Here is an 18,908-nt window from a genome sequence, read left to right as displayed (position 1 = left end):
CAACATAATATACTGGAGATTGGTGCACCTGTGTATGAACTTCCAACATATTATGCTGGAACTCCAACCTACGGAAAGTTCCAGCATAATATACTCGAGATTGAAGCACTTGTGTATGAACTTCCAGCATATTATACTGGACCAGTATATTATACTAGAACTCCAGTATATTGTGCTGGAATAGTTTTCGTATTTTGAAGAGTATTTTTGCTCAGATTTATCTTTACATAAAAAGTGGTTACATTTCGATTACTTTTGAAACTGTGGTTATTTTTCAATTACCACTTGTAAATTTTGCTATTTTTGAATTTCACCTGTTTTTTGGTCTTTTTTCAAATTTAGAAAGAATATAACTTTAAAATACTATAAAATTTAAAATTTATTTTTTCTGTAAACTTTGCACAGTCAAATAGATTCTAAATCAAATGAAGCTTATTTGACGACGAGGGCGTTGGTTTTTTTTTTTTTTAAAACATACACATATGTGACACGAGGGATAAAACTATTGGGAATGGCACGTGGACCACTTTACCAGACGTGGTAAAAGAAAGGGGCCAACTTGATATTTCGCCAAACTTTTGTACGCCAGAAGTTCAATCGTCTACCTTTCTCGGGCTTCCTCTAAAAGGAAAGAACTTCAGGTTTTGCGGTTATGGCGATATGCCTGCCATGGCATCCCTTACAACCCTCTAAAACCCAACGTCTCTTCCGTATTCGCAACCCAGTACATGTAGTCCCTATTCGCCAAGTGGCCTATGTACATGCCTTCAGGCGCAGCGACTTTGATGGATTTGCGAGGCGCGTTAAATCCGGCGAAGCGTGGAGAGAAGCGTGGCGGAGTGCCAACGATGGTTTCGAGCAGTTCGTATTTGAAACAAAGAAAACTGCGGAGCGTATCGATAGGAGGTATGCTGTTTCGCGGCGGCTATCTGCTGTTGCACAGTCTGCTGCTGACCGTGCCCGAGAGATTGACCGTGATTTTGAGATTACTCAGAAATGGCGTACCTTCTCTCTCGATTTCAGTAGAAATTGGCCCAGGGTTTGTTGCCTATTGCCTCTATATTAAACATTTCAAATATCAATTTAATTGTATGCCAATATTAGTTTGAAGCACAAATCCAGAAATGCTCCAAATTTTAATTATAAGAAATAAATTCTGGATTAAAAATTTGAATGAGACAATCTACTATTAGGGCATGTTCCCCAATTAACTGTGGATCAGATATAGGTCTTTGAATACTGGAACTTATCGGACAGAGCATAAGAACTTTGGTATTGATTTTTAACATGTTAGATACTATAATATAATATCTTTCAATTAGTGAATTGATTTATATTTAGTGCTGTAAAGTAGTTAAGGATTTTCCATTCCGGAGTCTGCTTCATGCCAGTCAGGTTTCTGGTTTCTATGATTAGTTAATTCCACTTCCATCCCATGAGTTAGTTTCATGCTAATTAGGTTTTCTGGGTTTCTATTTCGACTTAAACATATTACACAAAATAGTTAATTGATTTAAGTTGGTGTTATCAGAGTTTGCTATGGGATTTTGTCTGCCTCCTGCACGTCATATTCATGCTAATTGGGTTTTCTGCTTTCTGTTTTGCTGCTGCAGTACAGGAGGCAGTTGAGTGATTTTATGGATACCCCGCTGGGAAGAAGTGCTGCTGTAAGTGTTACTTGCTTTTTGAGGACACATACCCTGTGAACATGTAGCACGGTTCTTAAATACCTTAAACCACATGGCGTTGATTCCTTGTGAAAATTTAGAGAAGTTTGCAAGTTGCACCGAGGAAATTGATGAGTTGAAGTCCATTTGTTCTATCATCTATGAGGTGGACAAGGATCATAGGACTATTCTGTCATAAAAGTTCATTTACTTCAAGTAGTAAAATTGGTATAAGCTGAATATTCTGATTCCATATAATGTGAGTTGTTCTCAATGTGCTGCAGCTGCTCGATCAATTGTAGTATATTTTAGTCTTTACATATACCCCTCGAATCATTGCAAATGCAGTTGTTCGTTTCAGAGTACATCTCTGAATGTCACAATTCTGTTGCAAAAATCATTAGTAAAATTGCTCTGAGTTGGTGTGCAATTGCATTCTGCTCATAGCTCTCTTGGGCTGTGGGTTATTGGCAGATATACCTCTAGAGATGTTATCATCGTGAGCTCGGATAATTTCTATTCTATATTTTATGGTAGTCATATGTTCCTGAAGCTTCTAGGAGCTTTATTTCAACATATCATGACATCTTAGAAGTTATCTTGTTATTAATGCAAGTCTGTTATCTTGCTCTAAATCCTTGTCTTATGTGTCTGTTTACAGACAATATTCTTCCTCTGGTTTGCTCTGTCTGGTTGGCTGTTTCGAATTCTGATAATTGCCACATGGGTTCTACCGTTTGCTGGACCTCTTCTTATTGGGGCTGTTGCCAACAATCTAGTCATCAAGGTAACTTTGTTTCTCAATACCCTTATGCTTAGAAGTAATTAATGTGAATTCAACTACTGTTTCGACTGAGTATTAGTAACATTACTGGTTGATCCCACTACTCAAATAACAATAATAATAATAGGCATAATACATAAACATGCCCTCAAACTTGGCCTTAGCTGGAAAGTATGTCCTCCAACTTTGGGTGTGCACAAGTAGACACCTCAACTTTAATAAAGTTGAACACGTAAATGCAAATGCTGACATGACACATAAATTTTGGATGTGTCTAGATGATCATTTTATAAATTAGAGTGTTCAACTGACAAAGTGGTTCTTCTTGATGAGATCGATACTGATGATAGTGACGATATTGATGCTAGTGACAATCTTGATGCTAGTGACGATATCGATTGTGACCTTGAATATGGACTAACTTAAACTAATTTAAAACTTAAATCGAATTTTCGATTCTTACTTATTATGAGTCTTTGCTAAATACTGTTCACTATAGTAATCAAGAAGTTACAATTGGTCAAATGATATGAAAGGGATTAATTACTAGTCTCTTTTGAAATAGACAAGTTGAGGTACCTACTTGTGCACCCAAAGTTGGAGGGCATACTTGCTAGCTGAGGCCAAGTTTGAGGGCCTGTTTGGGAGCAAGACTCTTAAGTAAAGTAGAATTTTAAATGAATCTTTGGCATGGACACTATTTCTTTTGATAGTTGCCTCTTAAGCTAATTGTCGATCTGATGGCATTACTCAATAAGCCTGACATGATGTCTCTTATTCAAAGTATTATATAAGCCTGATATGATGTTTATGCCTTTCCTTTTTCTTTTTAATTTCATTGCTGTAAAACAAGTGTTTTGGCGGTATTGGTCCAGCAACTGATAAGGGGAAGAATATGGGATGCTTTCTCTAACTCCCTATTGCAACTTTTTGACTCTTTTCAAGATTGTCTTTCAAACCATCATAAATTAATAACTAAAATTTGTTCAATAATGCAAGCAAACACTATCATGTGTATCACTGTTTGTTCATCATTTTTTAGTATCGCAGTTCTATTGATAATAACTGCAATGTCTTTTTTATTAAACAAAGAGCAAATACCTGAATAGCACCTCAAACTTGGCACCATTTTCGGTTAGACACACCATCTTCAACCATGACCAATTGAACACCTTTAGTTGACAGAAGCGTGTCTCGTGGATACAAGACGCTGATGTGTCAATCATGTGTATCACTCTAAGCTTAAGCACGCACACATGACTTTATACCTCTTTTTAAACTAAATTTTCTCATTATTTTTCTTGCCCCTCCCTCCCCACCCTGATGTCATCTTCTTCCCTGAGCCCTCCCTATTTATCTTCTTTCGTAGACTCCAACTTGTAAAATATCAATACTATCACTCCACCACTGCTCCAAACACCATAGCCGTAACAAAGCCCTAAGGGTGATTAAGTTGATTCCAAAAGTTAATTAATTTGATTCTGAAAGTTAAAATGGGACTGTCTTCTGAAAACTGCAATGGAATAATGAAACAATAGCTAGCAAGTATTCATTGGCGGCACATGGTGAAATAGAAAGATCCAATCCAAAGCATATATATCTTTTCAGTACAAACACTATAGCAAAAACTACAAAGTGCAGTAGAAAACTAACAGCCAACACTGACCAGAAGATAGAGGGAAGGGGCAATTCAAAGCATAATATTATAGGAAAAGAGAGGACAGCTAAAACTCAGAAGAAAATCTCAATAGATACTGTTTATTCATGCCGGGAAGGGGTTTTCTGGGGAAGAAGCAAGAAGAAGAAAGGGACGGTGGACAGTCTGACTGTGGGGTTGGAGAGGAGGATTGTTTTTGTTTTCTATTAATGGTATTTCTTCTATTTTTTTTAGTTAATGTGTCAATGTAATTTCTTTCAAATGACATGTGCCATTCAGTGAATGGTTCACATGACATGTCAGTAGCAAGTGTGTTTCACGCACTCGATCAGTCGATCTTATGGACACCGGTGTTCAAAAGACACGCCTGTGTCAAGGTGAGGTGTTCAAATGGTCACTATGAATGTTAAGATGTCTAACTGACAAATAGTGCCAAGTTTGATGGGCTCTTTAGGTATTTGGCCTAAAACAATTAAAAGTCTTTTTATTCTACTTCAAACTTGTATGCTGCCATGTGTAGTACGATGAGTCTCTCTTCAATATCTGATAATGTGATAGATTTATTTGTATATCCAATTTCTTAGAATAATGTGTTACCATCATTGAACTGTATTTGTTCATTTTGAATGTTTTACAAGGGAAAAGTCTTATAGCAGAACACAATAAGTGGGATTTTCTTATAGAAACAGTTTGCACTTACCTTATAAGGAGGTGCTACATTGCGGTTCCTATGTCTTCCTCCACTACATACAGATAATTGGCACATTCTTGAATCTTAATCTTTTGAGTTTATGAGCTATTGTGAGAAAATGCCGTGTGGCTATGATGACCAGTTTGCAGCTGTGAGCCTGTTATCACGCGTCAACTTATCCGTGCAGGGTCAGTGCCCAGCTTGTAGGAGGCAATTTATTGGTAATAAGAATTCAACAGTTCGCTGTGCTAGCTGTGGAAATATTGTGTGGCAGCCAAAAGGAGGGGACTTCTTTTCTAGAGGCAGTCGCGGTACCACTCGTTCAAAGTCTGAACCAGATATTATTGATGTTGAGTTTGAGGAAAAATAGATATAGAGACTGCCAAAGGAGGTGGCAGGTGACCCGCTTCATGTGGATACACGTGAAGCATGAATTTCATACAAAAGAGTAGAATGTTGTATAATGCTATTATTGTTTTTATTTTTCTCTCGTCAGTGTATTTATACCTTTGCTCTTCCCTGTTAGTGAATACAAGTGTAATGATTAGTGTGTGAAACTTGAGTTTTACATTTGGAATGGAGACTGAAGTTGACGCATTCTGCTCATGATGTATGACTTTGGAGACTAGTAACTCGAATTATGTTCATGAGAAAAAGTAGAATGGGTTAGAATATATTGGTAAAATTCGATTTCAAGAAATTATCAAGTGGTCTATATGGCATAACATAATTTTCTAATCAATTTGAAACATAATTTTCTAAACAGAAGAGGGTCAAATATATCTTTGTATTATTTGAAATAGTTTAAATATACCCTTCATTTGAGTATTTGTTAATTTATACCCCTACCATTAATATCCCTACCATTATACTAAAGAACACATGGCAAGCTTAGAAATAAATAACCCACCTCTAATTTTACTACCCGAATACCCACCCATTAATTACCGCCTTGTCAATGCTTGTCTTTTTGATCACTCTACTACCTCCACACCTGTAAATCCACCACAAGCAATGACTAGTGTTGGGCGTCTTTTTGATCAATCCCCTAGTAAGGATCCCACTCGGAATCCCACTGTAGTGATATGTAGTAACAATGTAACTTTGGCGCAAAGTAGGCCTACTACTTCTACCTCCTTGTAATAGTTTACTATCTAATATAAGTTTTTATCTTTCATGACCCAAAAAAAATAAATCAGAACACCGTACTCACACAAATGACCGAATCTATAGGAAAGAGATGCAGTAGGCACACATCTATTTCTTGTTTGCAGTTATTCTCATCTACAAACTCATTTTTCCTCAATGTGTCATTACAATTCATCTTACGTTCTTACTGGTAGCCTCTTTATATTGGCAACTGAAACCCTCACTTTTTTATTACCCAAAACTGGAGTCTTTTCTCCTAGACCTTCTTTTTTCTTCCATTTATTTGAAATCATACCCATTTGATTCTACACCAAAATTTCTAAATCTGAATATACCTAGAATCAATATCCTTATGATTTTCAAAAGAAATTAGTGGTGAACTTTGTATCCCACCGTTGTTGAAGGTGGGTTTGCTTGATACTCAAAAATTTTGTTCTTAGAAGCAAGTGGGTGACTCAATTTGTTATTGAAAATTTCACATCTAAATTGAATTGCTGCTGAAACTCTTGTTTGAAGTTGAAATTGTATGCTGAAATTGGAAGTCTTGGTGGTGTTGGGATTGTGATGTTGGATTTGACAATTGATAAGAATAATGACAAGTTTTGTTTGCTTCAGCTGGGTTGTGTTTTTTGTTATGGCTTATGTTATGATCCCAACTTATCTTTATTAAAAAGTTTTTCTCTCTTTTTTTATTCTTTGAATTATCAGTACTATGTTGCTTTTAGGAATTTTGATGGATTTGGATATTTTTGGCTTTTGATAGAGTTGGTTGATGAAATGAAAAAAAAAAGATGACAACCATAGTATGGTGTTTTGATAAAGAAAAGGATGATAAGAAAAAAATTAAAATTGAAAAAATAAATAGATTTTGAAGGGAAATATGTCACGATCCAAACAAGAGGGCTGCAACGGGCACCCAAGCCTTACTTGCCGAGCACCAACGTAATGTATCCTTAATCATACTATCAAGCGTAAATGGGCCAAAAGAGCTGTCATGAGATAACCAGAATAAAACATAAGGGAATACTCGACATAGGACGACCCAACATGATATACAAACTTATACATGTGACATACGGGCCTATAAGGACGATGTGATTATTTGTACACTTAAAACATAGGCCGATAAGGCCATATAAGTATTTATATACATGACATCTGTCTACAAGACTCTAAGAATACATAAACGTCATAAAGGTCGGGATAAAGCCCCAACATAACCATAAAAGTATGTACATGGGTATACTGACTCGAAAGGAAACTCCGAGACAAGTGGAGTGCAACAACACTTCCTGCTAAACTGGTAGCCTACTGGGAGGACCGTCAACCTATTTATCCGCACCTGCGGCACGACATGCAGCGTCCATAAATAAAGGATATGTCAGTACAAATAAAGTACTAAGTATGTAAGGCAAGAATGCATAAATAAAAATAATAATGTAAATAGAGATAGAGAAGATACAACTTGTAACATTTGAGTGCCTCTAAGGGCGACTGTGTATATATATACTTTTAAAAACATACGCCTCTATGGGCTGGACTTATGGAATCATACTCTGGCCTTTTCGAGGTGATGTAAGGTCGATAATCTCCGTATACGTTATTAGAGCTAACTCGTCATCATGAATCATATAGGATTCATGAAATACCAACAACATTTGATACGAATAAGAGAAGCAACATCAATATCAATCTTTCCATAAGAAGGGAAACAATTTAAGTACTACTAGTTTCTAAGAGTGGAGTATCTTCGGAAGCCCGTTTGTTTACATTACATACAATCGGAGTCATACAAAAGAAAGAAAGAGATAGCCTCACATACCTTGTATATACTGCCCAATCTTAAGCTATGCAAATGTCACGGCTCCTAGTAGATACAACTGACAAATAACTCCCAAAATCTGGTGGAAATGAGTCATAAGCTCTACAATGAGTGCACTAAAATTCTCGAAATACAATATTGTTTTGAATGTGACACAAACAGTAGAACATCTAAAAGTAGAAGGTGACTCGAGGCCTGCAAACGTTGAGCAGGTGTACATTGAAGCCTCCAAAAATGGCTAACTAATCACTGTTGTCCAGCATGGGCAGATGTATCTGGATCTGCACAAAAATATACAGAACCATAGTATGTACACCACAACAGTACCCAGTTCAATAATGTAAGCTAACATCGAGAATTTAAGCGTTAAAGGCAATAAGTAGTGAACACATGATGAAACAACAAGTAGTCAAACATGGACAATTACAAGTAAGTCAATAAAGAAAACAACAAGAACTGTTCAACCAACAAGCCTCTTTTAGAATGCAATGTACAACAAGAATCACAACCGAGATACCACGCCTCATATTCACATTTTATAATTTCAATCAAAATCTTTCCTTATATCACCGTGTGAGCCTTGCATTTATTTTTGAAAATATTTTTTTCAAATAGCTACACGCGTTTTAGCCCATGGCTATCACAATGTAGAGCCCATGGCTAAATTACAATGCGTACAAGAATCTCAATAACATCATAATGAACGAGGAATACTCAATAATTAACAACTTCAACCTCAATGTGATAACGTCGTTCCACAACTTCAACGTCAATAATCTAACAAGAAGATATTCCACGAAGTAACAACTTCAAGTAAGAATGATTTAACAATAAAGGAGTAACAAGACAATAAAAGAGGTAGTAACTTCAACTAAAGCATATGAGAGCAATTACAACAACAAAGGTAGAACAACTAATAACAACGTCAATTAGATCATGTGAGAGGAAATTTAATAATAAAAGATATAACATGTTATAGCAAATTTAATTAAATGCATGGAAGAAGTCTAAAAGTCTAAACCTGTCAAAATACCACATATAGCCCATGGACACACTCATTACCTTGTGTACACGTCTTTCACATAGTACAATTAACACAAACAATCCAAATCTTAAGGGGTATTTTTCCCACACAAAGTTAGGCAAGATACTTACCTCAACTAGGCCAAATTAACCCTCGAATATAGTTTTTCCCATAAAATTTGCCTCCACACGGCTCAAATCTAACAAAATATGACTTAATATCATCAAACAATACAAGGGAAACCAATTACAATAGATAAATCTTTGATATTTACACAATTCCCTAAAAGTCAACAAAAGTTAACCCCAAGCCCGCTCAGTCAAAACCCGAATCCAAGGGGAGATTCTGACTACCCATAATCCCACGAGTACATATATGTGTTTTGTTTTAAAATCCGAGTCCAAATCGACTTTCAAAACTCAAATCTTCATTTTTTTAAAAACTTTGACAAAAATCCCCAATTTTCCCATTTGATACTAATAAATTTGATGTTAAATCTAATATATAATCATGAAATATAGTTGAAAATTGATTAGAATCACTTATCCAATATTTGCAGATGAAAAATCCTTCTCCAAATCGCCTCCTACCAAGTCTAGGATTCTAAAATATGAGAAAATGATATGAAAACCCTACTTTCTAACTTTTGTTCAGTTGCAGATGTCGCAATTGTGACACTGGGTTCACAATTGCAAATAAAATCTCGCAAATGCTGCTACTGCCATCCTATGGGAGCTTCACAAATGCGACTATGGGTTCGCAATTTCGAACCCCGTTCCTATCACAAATGCAACAAATTATGTCATAATTGCGACCTTACCCAAATCTGCCTATGTTCGCAATTGCGAGTGAGGCATCATAATTGAGATACCTGACCCTCACCTGCTCACTTTGCAATTGTGACATCACAGCACCACTACACCAGAAATCCTATTTCAGTTCAAAACCATTCTGAAGCACATCCGAACCTCATCTGAGCCCTCAGGTGTAAGGCCCCATAAAATCTTACCTAGAACCCAAGGTTTCGTGGAGCCAAGGTAGGCTAATGTGTTTGATAGTTGTAGAAAATCTTCACGGAGAGACGTGGTACAGATTTTTTGGGTTGTATAGTGCGTTGGGGAGTTGAAAGAATAAAATTTGCAGAGCATGGTATTTATGCAATCCACTATGCGATCGCAGAATCACTTCGCGGACCGCAGATCGGCCGCAAAATGCAACATGGTCTAAGCTAATTTTGGAAGATCATTATGCGGTCTTATGCGACCGCATAATCATTTCGCGGTCCGCATTTCCATCGCAAAGTTAGCACGAAGGATTTTGTTGGGTAATTCTGTGGTCCATCTTGCGGCCGTATAACTGGTCTACGAGCCGCAGACCTTACCGCAAAGAGGAAGGAGGAATTCCAACACCTCCACTTCAATTCCTTGCTCAAGCCTTGGAGAATTCACTAAGAAAGCTTGCAAAATTGTTTACTAAAGAGGTAAGGTTCTAGACCTAGCCTTCAATTTCGAAATTTGGGTTGGGAATAGGTAATGGGGAAAATGGTTTTGAGAATAAGAGTTGGTTAATGATGCATGCATGTGACAATGAAGGTGGTAAGGAGGTTGTGGAGTATATATGGGTGACCTATTGAAGTAGGGATTGCTTTTGGGGTGAAGGAACATCACCATAGGATCCTATAGTCCATTGTGCGGACCGCATCCCTCGGTGTTCTCGTAAGTTTCAAGTATGAAGGGCCAAGATCTTATTTCTCATGTTCCGAGTTATTCCTTATAAATTTGACTATTCCGAATAAGCTTGTATTGAAAGATATATACTAAAATGTGTGCCAAGTGCTCCTATCATATTAATTTCTCCTTCGGGAATGTATTCAAATGTGACCAATGTGTCGAAATATTAAGATTTCAATCATGTTTCAATTGCAAGTTATACCAAATTGTGGAAGAAAACTCAATGTGATTAAGAATCTTGTTGCTCATATATGAACTTAAAGTTGTGATTATAAATGCCCTTATTGTTGGTAATCTATAATGATGTTTGAAAGTGAAAGGATGGAGTATGAAATATGAAATACGGCCGACGTGCCATGAACGAAATTACACTTGTGGCCACTAGTGCCAACAAAATGGATAGATGTGTGAAATATTATGAAATTAGCTTTAATTACTTTTTATAATAAATATTTTGGGAGTATCGTTTAGTCACCGAGGAAGGGTAGACTGAATTAACCTAACCCCGAAACGACACGTGCCAGTGTAGGAGTGATTGTGGGGTAAAGCCCCATATTGATATGATGAGATTATTATCCTTAATTGGGATGATATTGATGTTGACATTGTGGTGAGACGGCTTAGCCAATCGGGCTGAGATCGGACGCCATGCCGCGCATATGGTGGTGTTGTGATTGGATGTCTCTAGGTGAGACAACTTAGCTGATCGTGTCGAGGTCGGACTTCGTGCTAAAATATGGTGGTGTATCGGTACTAAAGGTCTCCCAACCTAAAACAGGAATAGTAGCTACGTACAGACTCTCGTAACTTCGTACGCACGTAGCCCCCAAAAATAACAACACATATTAATTAAGTTCATCCATGGGGTAAATTCTCTCTTACATGGTTAGAAAAGAGACTTACCTCATCTCAAGGCCTACTTTCCGGTTCAAGAATGTCCTCAAACCTCCAAATTTGGTGCCAAATGACTCGAAACTAGTCAAACATTATAAATATTAATCAATTTATGCTCAAAAGTCCATATCCCCATTATCAACGTGATTACCCAACCCTAAATGCAAGATTCCTAAAATTCACCCCAGGCACACGTGCTCGGATTCCGGAAATGTTTGAAGAAAGTTGTTACCCATAACCTCATAAACTCAAATATATGATTTTCACCAAATTCCCTAATAAATTTCGTGGTTAAATCTCATTTTTATCAAAAACCTAAGTTTTCCATCTAACCCCTGAATTCCACAATGTTACATGTTATAATCTACCCGTAAATTATGTATTAAACTCACATTAGGTAGAAATTACTTACCTTCAAAAGCTAGGTCTAAATCCCCTCCTTAAAAGCTCTCAAATCGCCCAAGAGTGAAAGAAAACGTGTTAGAAATAGCCTAAGTCCCGTATTAAATGAACCTCACTGCCTTCACCGATTCCGCACCTGCGGTGACATGGCCGCATCTGCAGTCCTACACCTGTGGAAAATTCATCGCATGTGCGCCTTTTCCTCACCTGGCTAGTATCCGCATCTATGGACAAAAGGGGTCGCTTCTGCGAGCTCATTCGCTCCTGCGACCAATTCCATCGCACCTGCGGTCACGCAGGTGCACCCAATATTCCGCATCTGCGATTGCTGGGATGCCCTCAAAATCTCGCTTCTACCGCTCGTGGCTAGCACCTGCTGCTGGCCAAGTGCAGGTGCGATTTCAATAGAAACCTGATGCTTCAGCTGTTTCTTCCCAAGTCCAAACTTGGTTCGAACCTTGTCAGCAAGTTTGGAATCATAAAACGGACTCGCTCGAACTCTCAGAACACTCGAAACAACATTAAAACTAGGAATCACAACCCAAAACTAATTGAATCAAACTTAAGAACTTCAAGTTCTTCAAGTTACTTCCAATACCAAAACGTACTTAAACTACTCGAATTGACACCAAATTTTACATGCAAGTCTTAAATGACATTACAGAACTATTCCCGATCTTGGAATTCCATTTCGACCTCAATATCACCAAAACCCACTCCAAACCAAATTTAAAGAACTCCTTAAACCTTTAAGAACCAACTTTCACTATTAGGCACCAAAACATTCTTGGGTCATTCAAAATTCGATCTGAACATACACCCAAGTTTGAAATCATCATACGAACCTATTGGAACCATCAAATCTCGATTCTGAGGTCGTCTACTCAAAATGTTGACAGAAGTCAAATTTAGAACCTTAAGGAACCAAGTGTTTCAATTTCAACTCGAACCCTTCCATATCCTGAACTGACACCCATATCCTGAACTAACCATCCCTGTAAGTCATAAAACAGTAAAAGAACATACAGGAAGTCTTATTTAGGGGAACAATGGTTCTAGAAAGCAAAACGACCGGTCGACTCGTTACATTCTCCACCAATAACAACTAAACACGATCGATAAACACGGTCCACACCAATAGAATCTCACATGCATGGACACATATACTAGAGAACTCAAAGAAATCACAAGATATATCCAAATACGGAGTAAGATGACAAATATGAATAAGTGGATTCTGTTTAAAATAAGACTGATGCATCCCTATGATAAAACGAAACCATACCTGTGATGAGAGCACCCGATGCAACCACCTCCATCCTACCAGGAAAATCATAGAAATGAGCTTGGCCTCTCCTTTTAGGGAGGCCTCTACCCACCTGACCTCTATGCTTAGCTGGTGGGGCAGGTGTAGCAGCAGTTGGAGCAACAACCATGGCCTGTGAACCCTATGTGCCCTTTTGAATCTGTGGAGCCTGTGTAGTTTGTGGGAGTGCACCACTCCTAAATCTGGGGCAGTGCCTCACCATATGTCTAGTATCACCACACTCAAAACAAGCTCTCGATGGGCGTGACTGTTGAAACTGACCCTGGCCTGGTTGGCTAGACTGACCGCTGAAGGCACCTCGTACATGAGGTGTACTAGAAAGTGGCTGGGCAAAATGGGCAACCTGAGACCTTGGAATAGTAGGAGCACCACTAGTAGTTGGAAGTACTAAATGAACTAGGAGGCTCACATAGCCTCGGCCATGACGGGCTGAAACTGGAGTACCGACACCACTATATCCTCCCAAATATCAAAGCCTCTTGGCTTCCCTGTCCTCTCCCTCATGGCCCTATATACCCGCGCGATACTGTTACACCCTATATTTTTGTACATAAGAGTATATCGTAAGTCAATTGATGTAAGCGTAGAAATGAGATCATATTTGAAAGTACATAAAGTAAGTTAGTCATGTTACCTTGGAGGCTACAAATATTTAAGATCATGAATAACAAGTACCAAGAGGGTTGTAAGGCTTAGAAGCTAAACAAATTGAAGAAAATAAATTTTGTCAAAAGTCGACCAGTTGGGAATGTAATAACATGTAATTTTGGGGTGAGACTAGTGCTTAACATGATAAGGATGTTATATTATAAGTTATATTAGTCGTATGATAGTTGTGTGTTATGTTTTGAAGTCAAGTGAGTTGTGGAACAAAAGTTGGCAAAGGTCATCACAAGTTACATTCATAAATGTACTGAAACTTAGGTCAAATGTAGCAGAGCTTTTAGCTCAATATAATAAGAATTACATGGTGATCCACCACTCAAATGAAATGTCTACGAGTATAGTTTCCAACATATTAAATCGTTTGTCAATATGACATTCGAATAGAGACATGTTTACCGTGAAAATGGTAAAAATAATTAAATTTATTGATGGGACTCTAAAAATACATGATCTATTTTTATGCTAGTTGTTAAGCAATTGATGCTAGGTATGTGAAGTTTAAAGATGAAATACGAACTAAAGTAGAGTTATAACCAAACCAAGGGGTTAGCTATACAGACCTCGAACCGACCGATGAGGGGCCTCGAGGTTGATGCCTGGGCTCGGGCTCGAGTTATCGGGGATAATCAGGAAATGGCTAACAGATAGGATATATTTAAGGGCTCTTTATGCCCAATGACAAGCAATAAATGAAGAACAAGTATGAAGGCAATAAATATGAACAATAATACCGAGAAAATATGTTGGAGAGAAAAGAAAAAGAGAGAGAGAGAGTTGTTATTTCTGTCAAGTAGAACAGTCAGAGCAACAACAGTCTCCCTACAAAATGGTAAGGATTCCCTTTATATAGGAGGGGAATCCCAACATAGTATGAAAAGCATTAATTACAAAGATATGGAGATGGGAAAACTAGTTGTGACACCTTGATATAGGTTCTGGGAAGGCTGACTTTTGTCAGACTTAGCCGCGGGCCTCGGGAACTGCCCATTTTTACTCTAGCCTTGATCGATATTTCCTTTAGGCTGGGCCTTGACGAACATCGAGGGAGGGAATTCGGTCATAGCTTCGCATCCTCGAGATGTTCTTCTGAAATGAAATAATAGCAAGAAATTGGACCTTGTGATTTTGCCACATACAGATAGTCTCCATGTTTCCTAGAACGAAGCGATGGGAAACAATTCTGATGCCCGACTTTTCGGGCTTCTCGTGATGATGTCATACCGATGACGCAACCTATGACGTGAGTCTTCACGATAATCGGGACATCCCATGGACTTGGCTTTTCGACGCCACTTAATGCACTATCGATTCCCATTCTTCAAAGTGACAGTATCGCCGTCGATTCAGTTCTTCAAGAACGCACTGATTGCACATGTCGATCAGTTTTTCAAAGGCATTTGAAGGCCGTGTCATTACCTCCTATAAATGGGGGTATTCTGGCGTTATCTCTTTATCCGAGTACCTTCCTTCCTTCATTCATCCCTTTCTTCTCACCATCTTTCTTTATTGCTAATCACCATGTTTCGAGTTCACGACTTTAAGGTTGTTTGGAAGCATTCTCATCAGCCGTGTGTTGGCCTTTTGTCTGAACTTCCCCTTGTCGAGTGAGATCATAACATCTTGTCATTGCTGTTATTATTGCTACGACTGCTACTACTGTCATTATTGGCTCAGGATGATGATATACGGGGGATCGACTTTCCCCATTTTAGAAAGTTATTCGGACTATACACCGCTACTCACGAGGGGGGGGAGGGGGCACAAATTATACACCGCTACTCACCTTCATACCCCGGCTCGGTGTGGCACTTCGCCCCAGGCTGGTAGCTTGCACAACTCAATGTCCCAAGAAGTGAATTCAAAGTAGCCGTGCAAACGAGGCCGACGTTTGCCAGGTCTGTTGCCTCTCTAAGTTTCTCTTGGCCAGTGAGAGTCCTCGACCTTTGGCGGGCTATGGCATTTTTTCATCCCTTCCTGCTTCTCCCCTTTCCACCTCTTCGATTTATCCCTTGGGGATATCAGTGTGGAAGACCGGGAAGAGGCTTCTGAGGAAACAACACTCCGGAAGATATTGTCTTTGAGGACGCATGCCCGAATAGAGGATGTCTGAAGGCGTTGCTGCAGGAGGTAGACTTTCGAGAGTAGACTAGGCTCTAGGCTTTCACTACGTATGTCTCTTCGCTTCTGTGTTTCTATGTAGAGACCCTTTGTAGGCTTTTGTAATTATGTAAGGACCCCTCGAGGGCCGTTGTAAGCAAATGTTTATGAATATAAAGATATTTTCTTGACTTCTGCCCTTGGTACTTGCCATATTCTTTTGTATTTGCGGGGATTCTGGATGTATGCCTCTGCTGGTGATTGTCAGCATCTAGCTCGGGCATAAGTATTCTCTCCAGTCTTTGGTTGATAGAAATGGATCCTTTTTGAGCCCACCATTGTTCCTCGGATAAAGCCTGAATTGGTCCGATAGATTCGGTCCATTGGGACCCGCGAGTCACATGAAGATAGCGCATCAAACCTTGAAATTTTTTGAGAGTGGTCTCTAAATGAAGGTTAGCTTCAGGCACCTAGAGATTTACTTTGAACTTGATGTAGATACCCTTTTGAGTCGTTGTAGATAGGTCCCCAATGAGGGGTTACCCATATTTAGGCGATGTCTTGGGGTCGAGCCCTCATGGACAGAACTTGAAGCGCTTATTTTTCTTCTTGATGGAGGTCCTCGAGGTCGGGTACCACCTCAGAACTGGAGATGATGTTGTTGGCCTTTTGAAGCCTAACTTCCTTTTGATCGAGGTCCTCGAGGTCGGGTACCACTTCGGAACTCATATTGAAGTCATTGGCCTCCCGGGGCCTAACTTGGGTAGGCGAACCGTTGCTGTTTCCCCATATATATATGGGGTTGCTCCGGCTTCTTGGGAGATCCCACTATTTTAAACAGCTATCCTTTCATTTTTTCATCGAGTCCTTCGTTACCTTAGCACTAAAGTGTTTGCGTAGGTTCCCACTTCAGTTTGCTAGTCCCGCCATAGCCATGGCTGCTACTTCAGGGTCTGCCTGACAGAGAGGGGAGAGTTCCACTCACGGCTCTCAGGATCCACGAGATTTTACCTTGAAGACTGTGTCTTCGATAAGAGAGGAGCACCTTGAGTTGGTGAGGAGAGACTGTGGATGGGACGAGGGGGAAGCGTTACAGGTGCTTCCCCTGGATGAGGGTATCACGCAACTTGCCAATGGATTCCTGAATGTGTACTTATACCCTTTCACACTGGGCCCCCCTTGATAGGGTCGTGCTCGATTTTTGTTTAAAGTATCAGGTTACTTTGGCACAAATACATCCGTCATTTTGGCGAATAGTACTGATGATGAGGTTCTTTGCGGAGAAGACAGGGCTTGAATTCATGCTCCGTCATCTTGTTAAGCTATACCGGCCCTTTCATCATCGAGGTCTGCTAACCTTGCAGTGCCGTTCATCCACGCCCTTTGTTGTTGACGATGAGGAAGATGGAGATCGAGAGTGGATTAGTCAGTTCATCCGGGTCCGGACGGCCGTCATTCCCGTGGAACTTATGCCATTCCCCAAGGAATGGAATTATATGCGTGAGTGAAGCGTCTCATGCTTTCTTATATTTGCTCATGGTGGAAGCTGTTTAGTAATCATGTTTCCTCCTTTTCTGTAGCAATTTCATGGACGTCGGGCGAAGTTCCTGATCTGCCTGATTGGGTCGGAAAGCTGGCAACCCATTCTACTTGTGACGAGCGTAGGTGGCTAGCTGTGTCCCGAGGTAGATTGGAAGCAAAATATCATGGTATGTGTGTATACTGCTTTTTCCTTGTCCCTCGTACATTTGGGAAGACATTTTCCCTTTTTATGTACTAATCTTGCTGTCGTAGGTATCAGAGGGTCTCCAAAAGCGAGGCTGTGCTCCTCTGGAGAGGGGGAGGGGTTGTCAGCTTCCGAGTTAAAGGACGACAATAATAAACGGGATATGCATTTGCAGTGCGATGGCGTTCACAACAGGCGAAACGCAGCCGAGTCTTTGAGAAGAAAACATCGTTCGAGCCTGCTGTACCTGAAGTTTCTGGTTCTGGAGAGGTGTTTCCTCCGAGCAATCGTGCTTCGAACAGAGTTGATTCTTCCAGGACCGAGGGGACTAGATTAACAGAGGTGTGCTCGGCCTTCGAGGAAGTCCACCGACTTCACTTTGCGGTGAGCTTTGGCATAGGCCTTCCAAATCTCGTGTCTCCCCCTTCCTTATTGAGTTTTTCTTTTGCAGGCCTTTGACAGGCTCAGGTCTGAGCTACTCTATCATGGGGCTAGGCTCCGGAAATCTCTAGATGAGGGTAGGTCCCTTGGACTCCTTTGCAAAGATAAGGAAGTTGGATTGGCACACTGGCAATATGAGGCGTACCAGAGCTCGAATTATGAGAGCTATTTGATAGAGCAGGTAACTTCCCGTCCTGGGCAAGTATGCATTTCGCTTTTTAACCTCTTAGGTTAACTCTTCGCCTATCCCAGTTGCAGAAAAAAATGGAGGCCCTGGAACGTCTTAGGGGTGAAGCCGACCGAATTAGGAATGACTGTGGCGAGCTAAGAGCTCGGGCGCAGGCTCAAGCTTCAGAGGAGAAAGGTGCCTTGGCTAAAGTTCCTGCCTTCGAGGTGAAACTCCGCTTAGCCCATGATAACACTTCAGTTCAAGAGGATATGATCACGAAGCTCGAATCCAAACTTTCAAAGGTCAGGGCTGAGATCGTTGATGCTCGAACTGAAGCAGCACTGAGCTGGACTAAGGCTAATGAGGAGATGGCAATTTATTTGAAGTATGCTACCGATGCCCAAGTCGAGTTGAAAGGGGTCCTCGATCGTGAAGAGAGGAACAAAGAATATGCTTGTTGTAGATCCCGAAGAAGGGTTCTCGAGAAGATCAGTGCCAGGGGTTTTATTCTCCCAGAAGAGTTGGCCTGAGCGAGGGCGGACAAACGTGGTGCTCGATCACTCCTGTCCGACGCCGAGGAGAGTGAAAATGAGGCTGATAGGCCGTAGCCCTCAGGGGCGGGGCGTAGACTTTGTCATTTTGTATCCGATATCTTCAGAGCG

At 40.0% G+C, this 18,908-nt stretch overlaps 1 protein-coding gene across 2 annotated transcripts; it reads left to right on the top strand.

Annotated features, from left to right (window-relative positions):
• The first annotated feature begins 479 nt into the window (after nt 1–479).
• LOC104238417 (uncharacterized) lies at nt 480–5,396 on the top strand. Of its 2 annotated transcripts, none has more exons than XM_009792764.2 (4): nt 480–1,039; nt 1,614–1,667; nt 2,329–2,454; nt 4,987–5,396. In XM_009792764.2, exons 1-4 carry the CDS (start codon nt 653–655, stop codon nt 5,167–5,169), a joined length of 750 nt encoding a protein of 249 aa, XP_009791066.1. In that variant the 5' UTR covers nt 480–652; the 3' UTR covers nt 5,170–5,396. The 2 variants fall into 2 exon arrangements, with proteins under 2 accessions (XP_009791066.1, XP_070016063.1); XM_070159962.1 differs by having other exon boundaries at nt 565–1,039; nt 4,942–5,396.
• The last annotated feature ends 13,512 nt before the right edge of the window (nt 5,397–18,908 follow it).

The sequence above is a fragment of the Nicotiana sylvestris genome, chromosome 10, assembly GCF_000393655.2.
Source record: "Nicotiana sylvestris chromosome 10, ASM39365v2, whole genome shotgun sequence".
Taxonomy (NCBI): domain Eukaryota; kingdom Viridiplantae; phylum Streptophyta; class Magnoliopsida; order Solanales; family Solanaceae; genus Nicotiana; species Nicotiana sylvestris.
This window is presented reverse-complemented; position numbering and strand designations above follow the sequence as displayed.

Coding starts and splice junctions, on each gene's coding strand:
- LOC104238417 (XM_070159962.1), top strand. CDS start 653: ATGGCGATATGCCTGCCATGGCATCCCTTACAACCCTCTAAAACCCAA. Junction 1,040..1,613: donor TCAGTAGAAATTGGCCCAGG/GTTTGTTGCCTA, acceptor TTGCTGCTGCAG/TACAGGAGGCAGTTGAGTGA. Junction 1,668..2,328: donor CGCTGGGAAGAAGTGCTGCT/GTAAGTGTTACT, acceptor GTCTGTTTACAG/ACAATATTCTTCCTCTGGTT.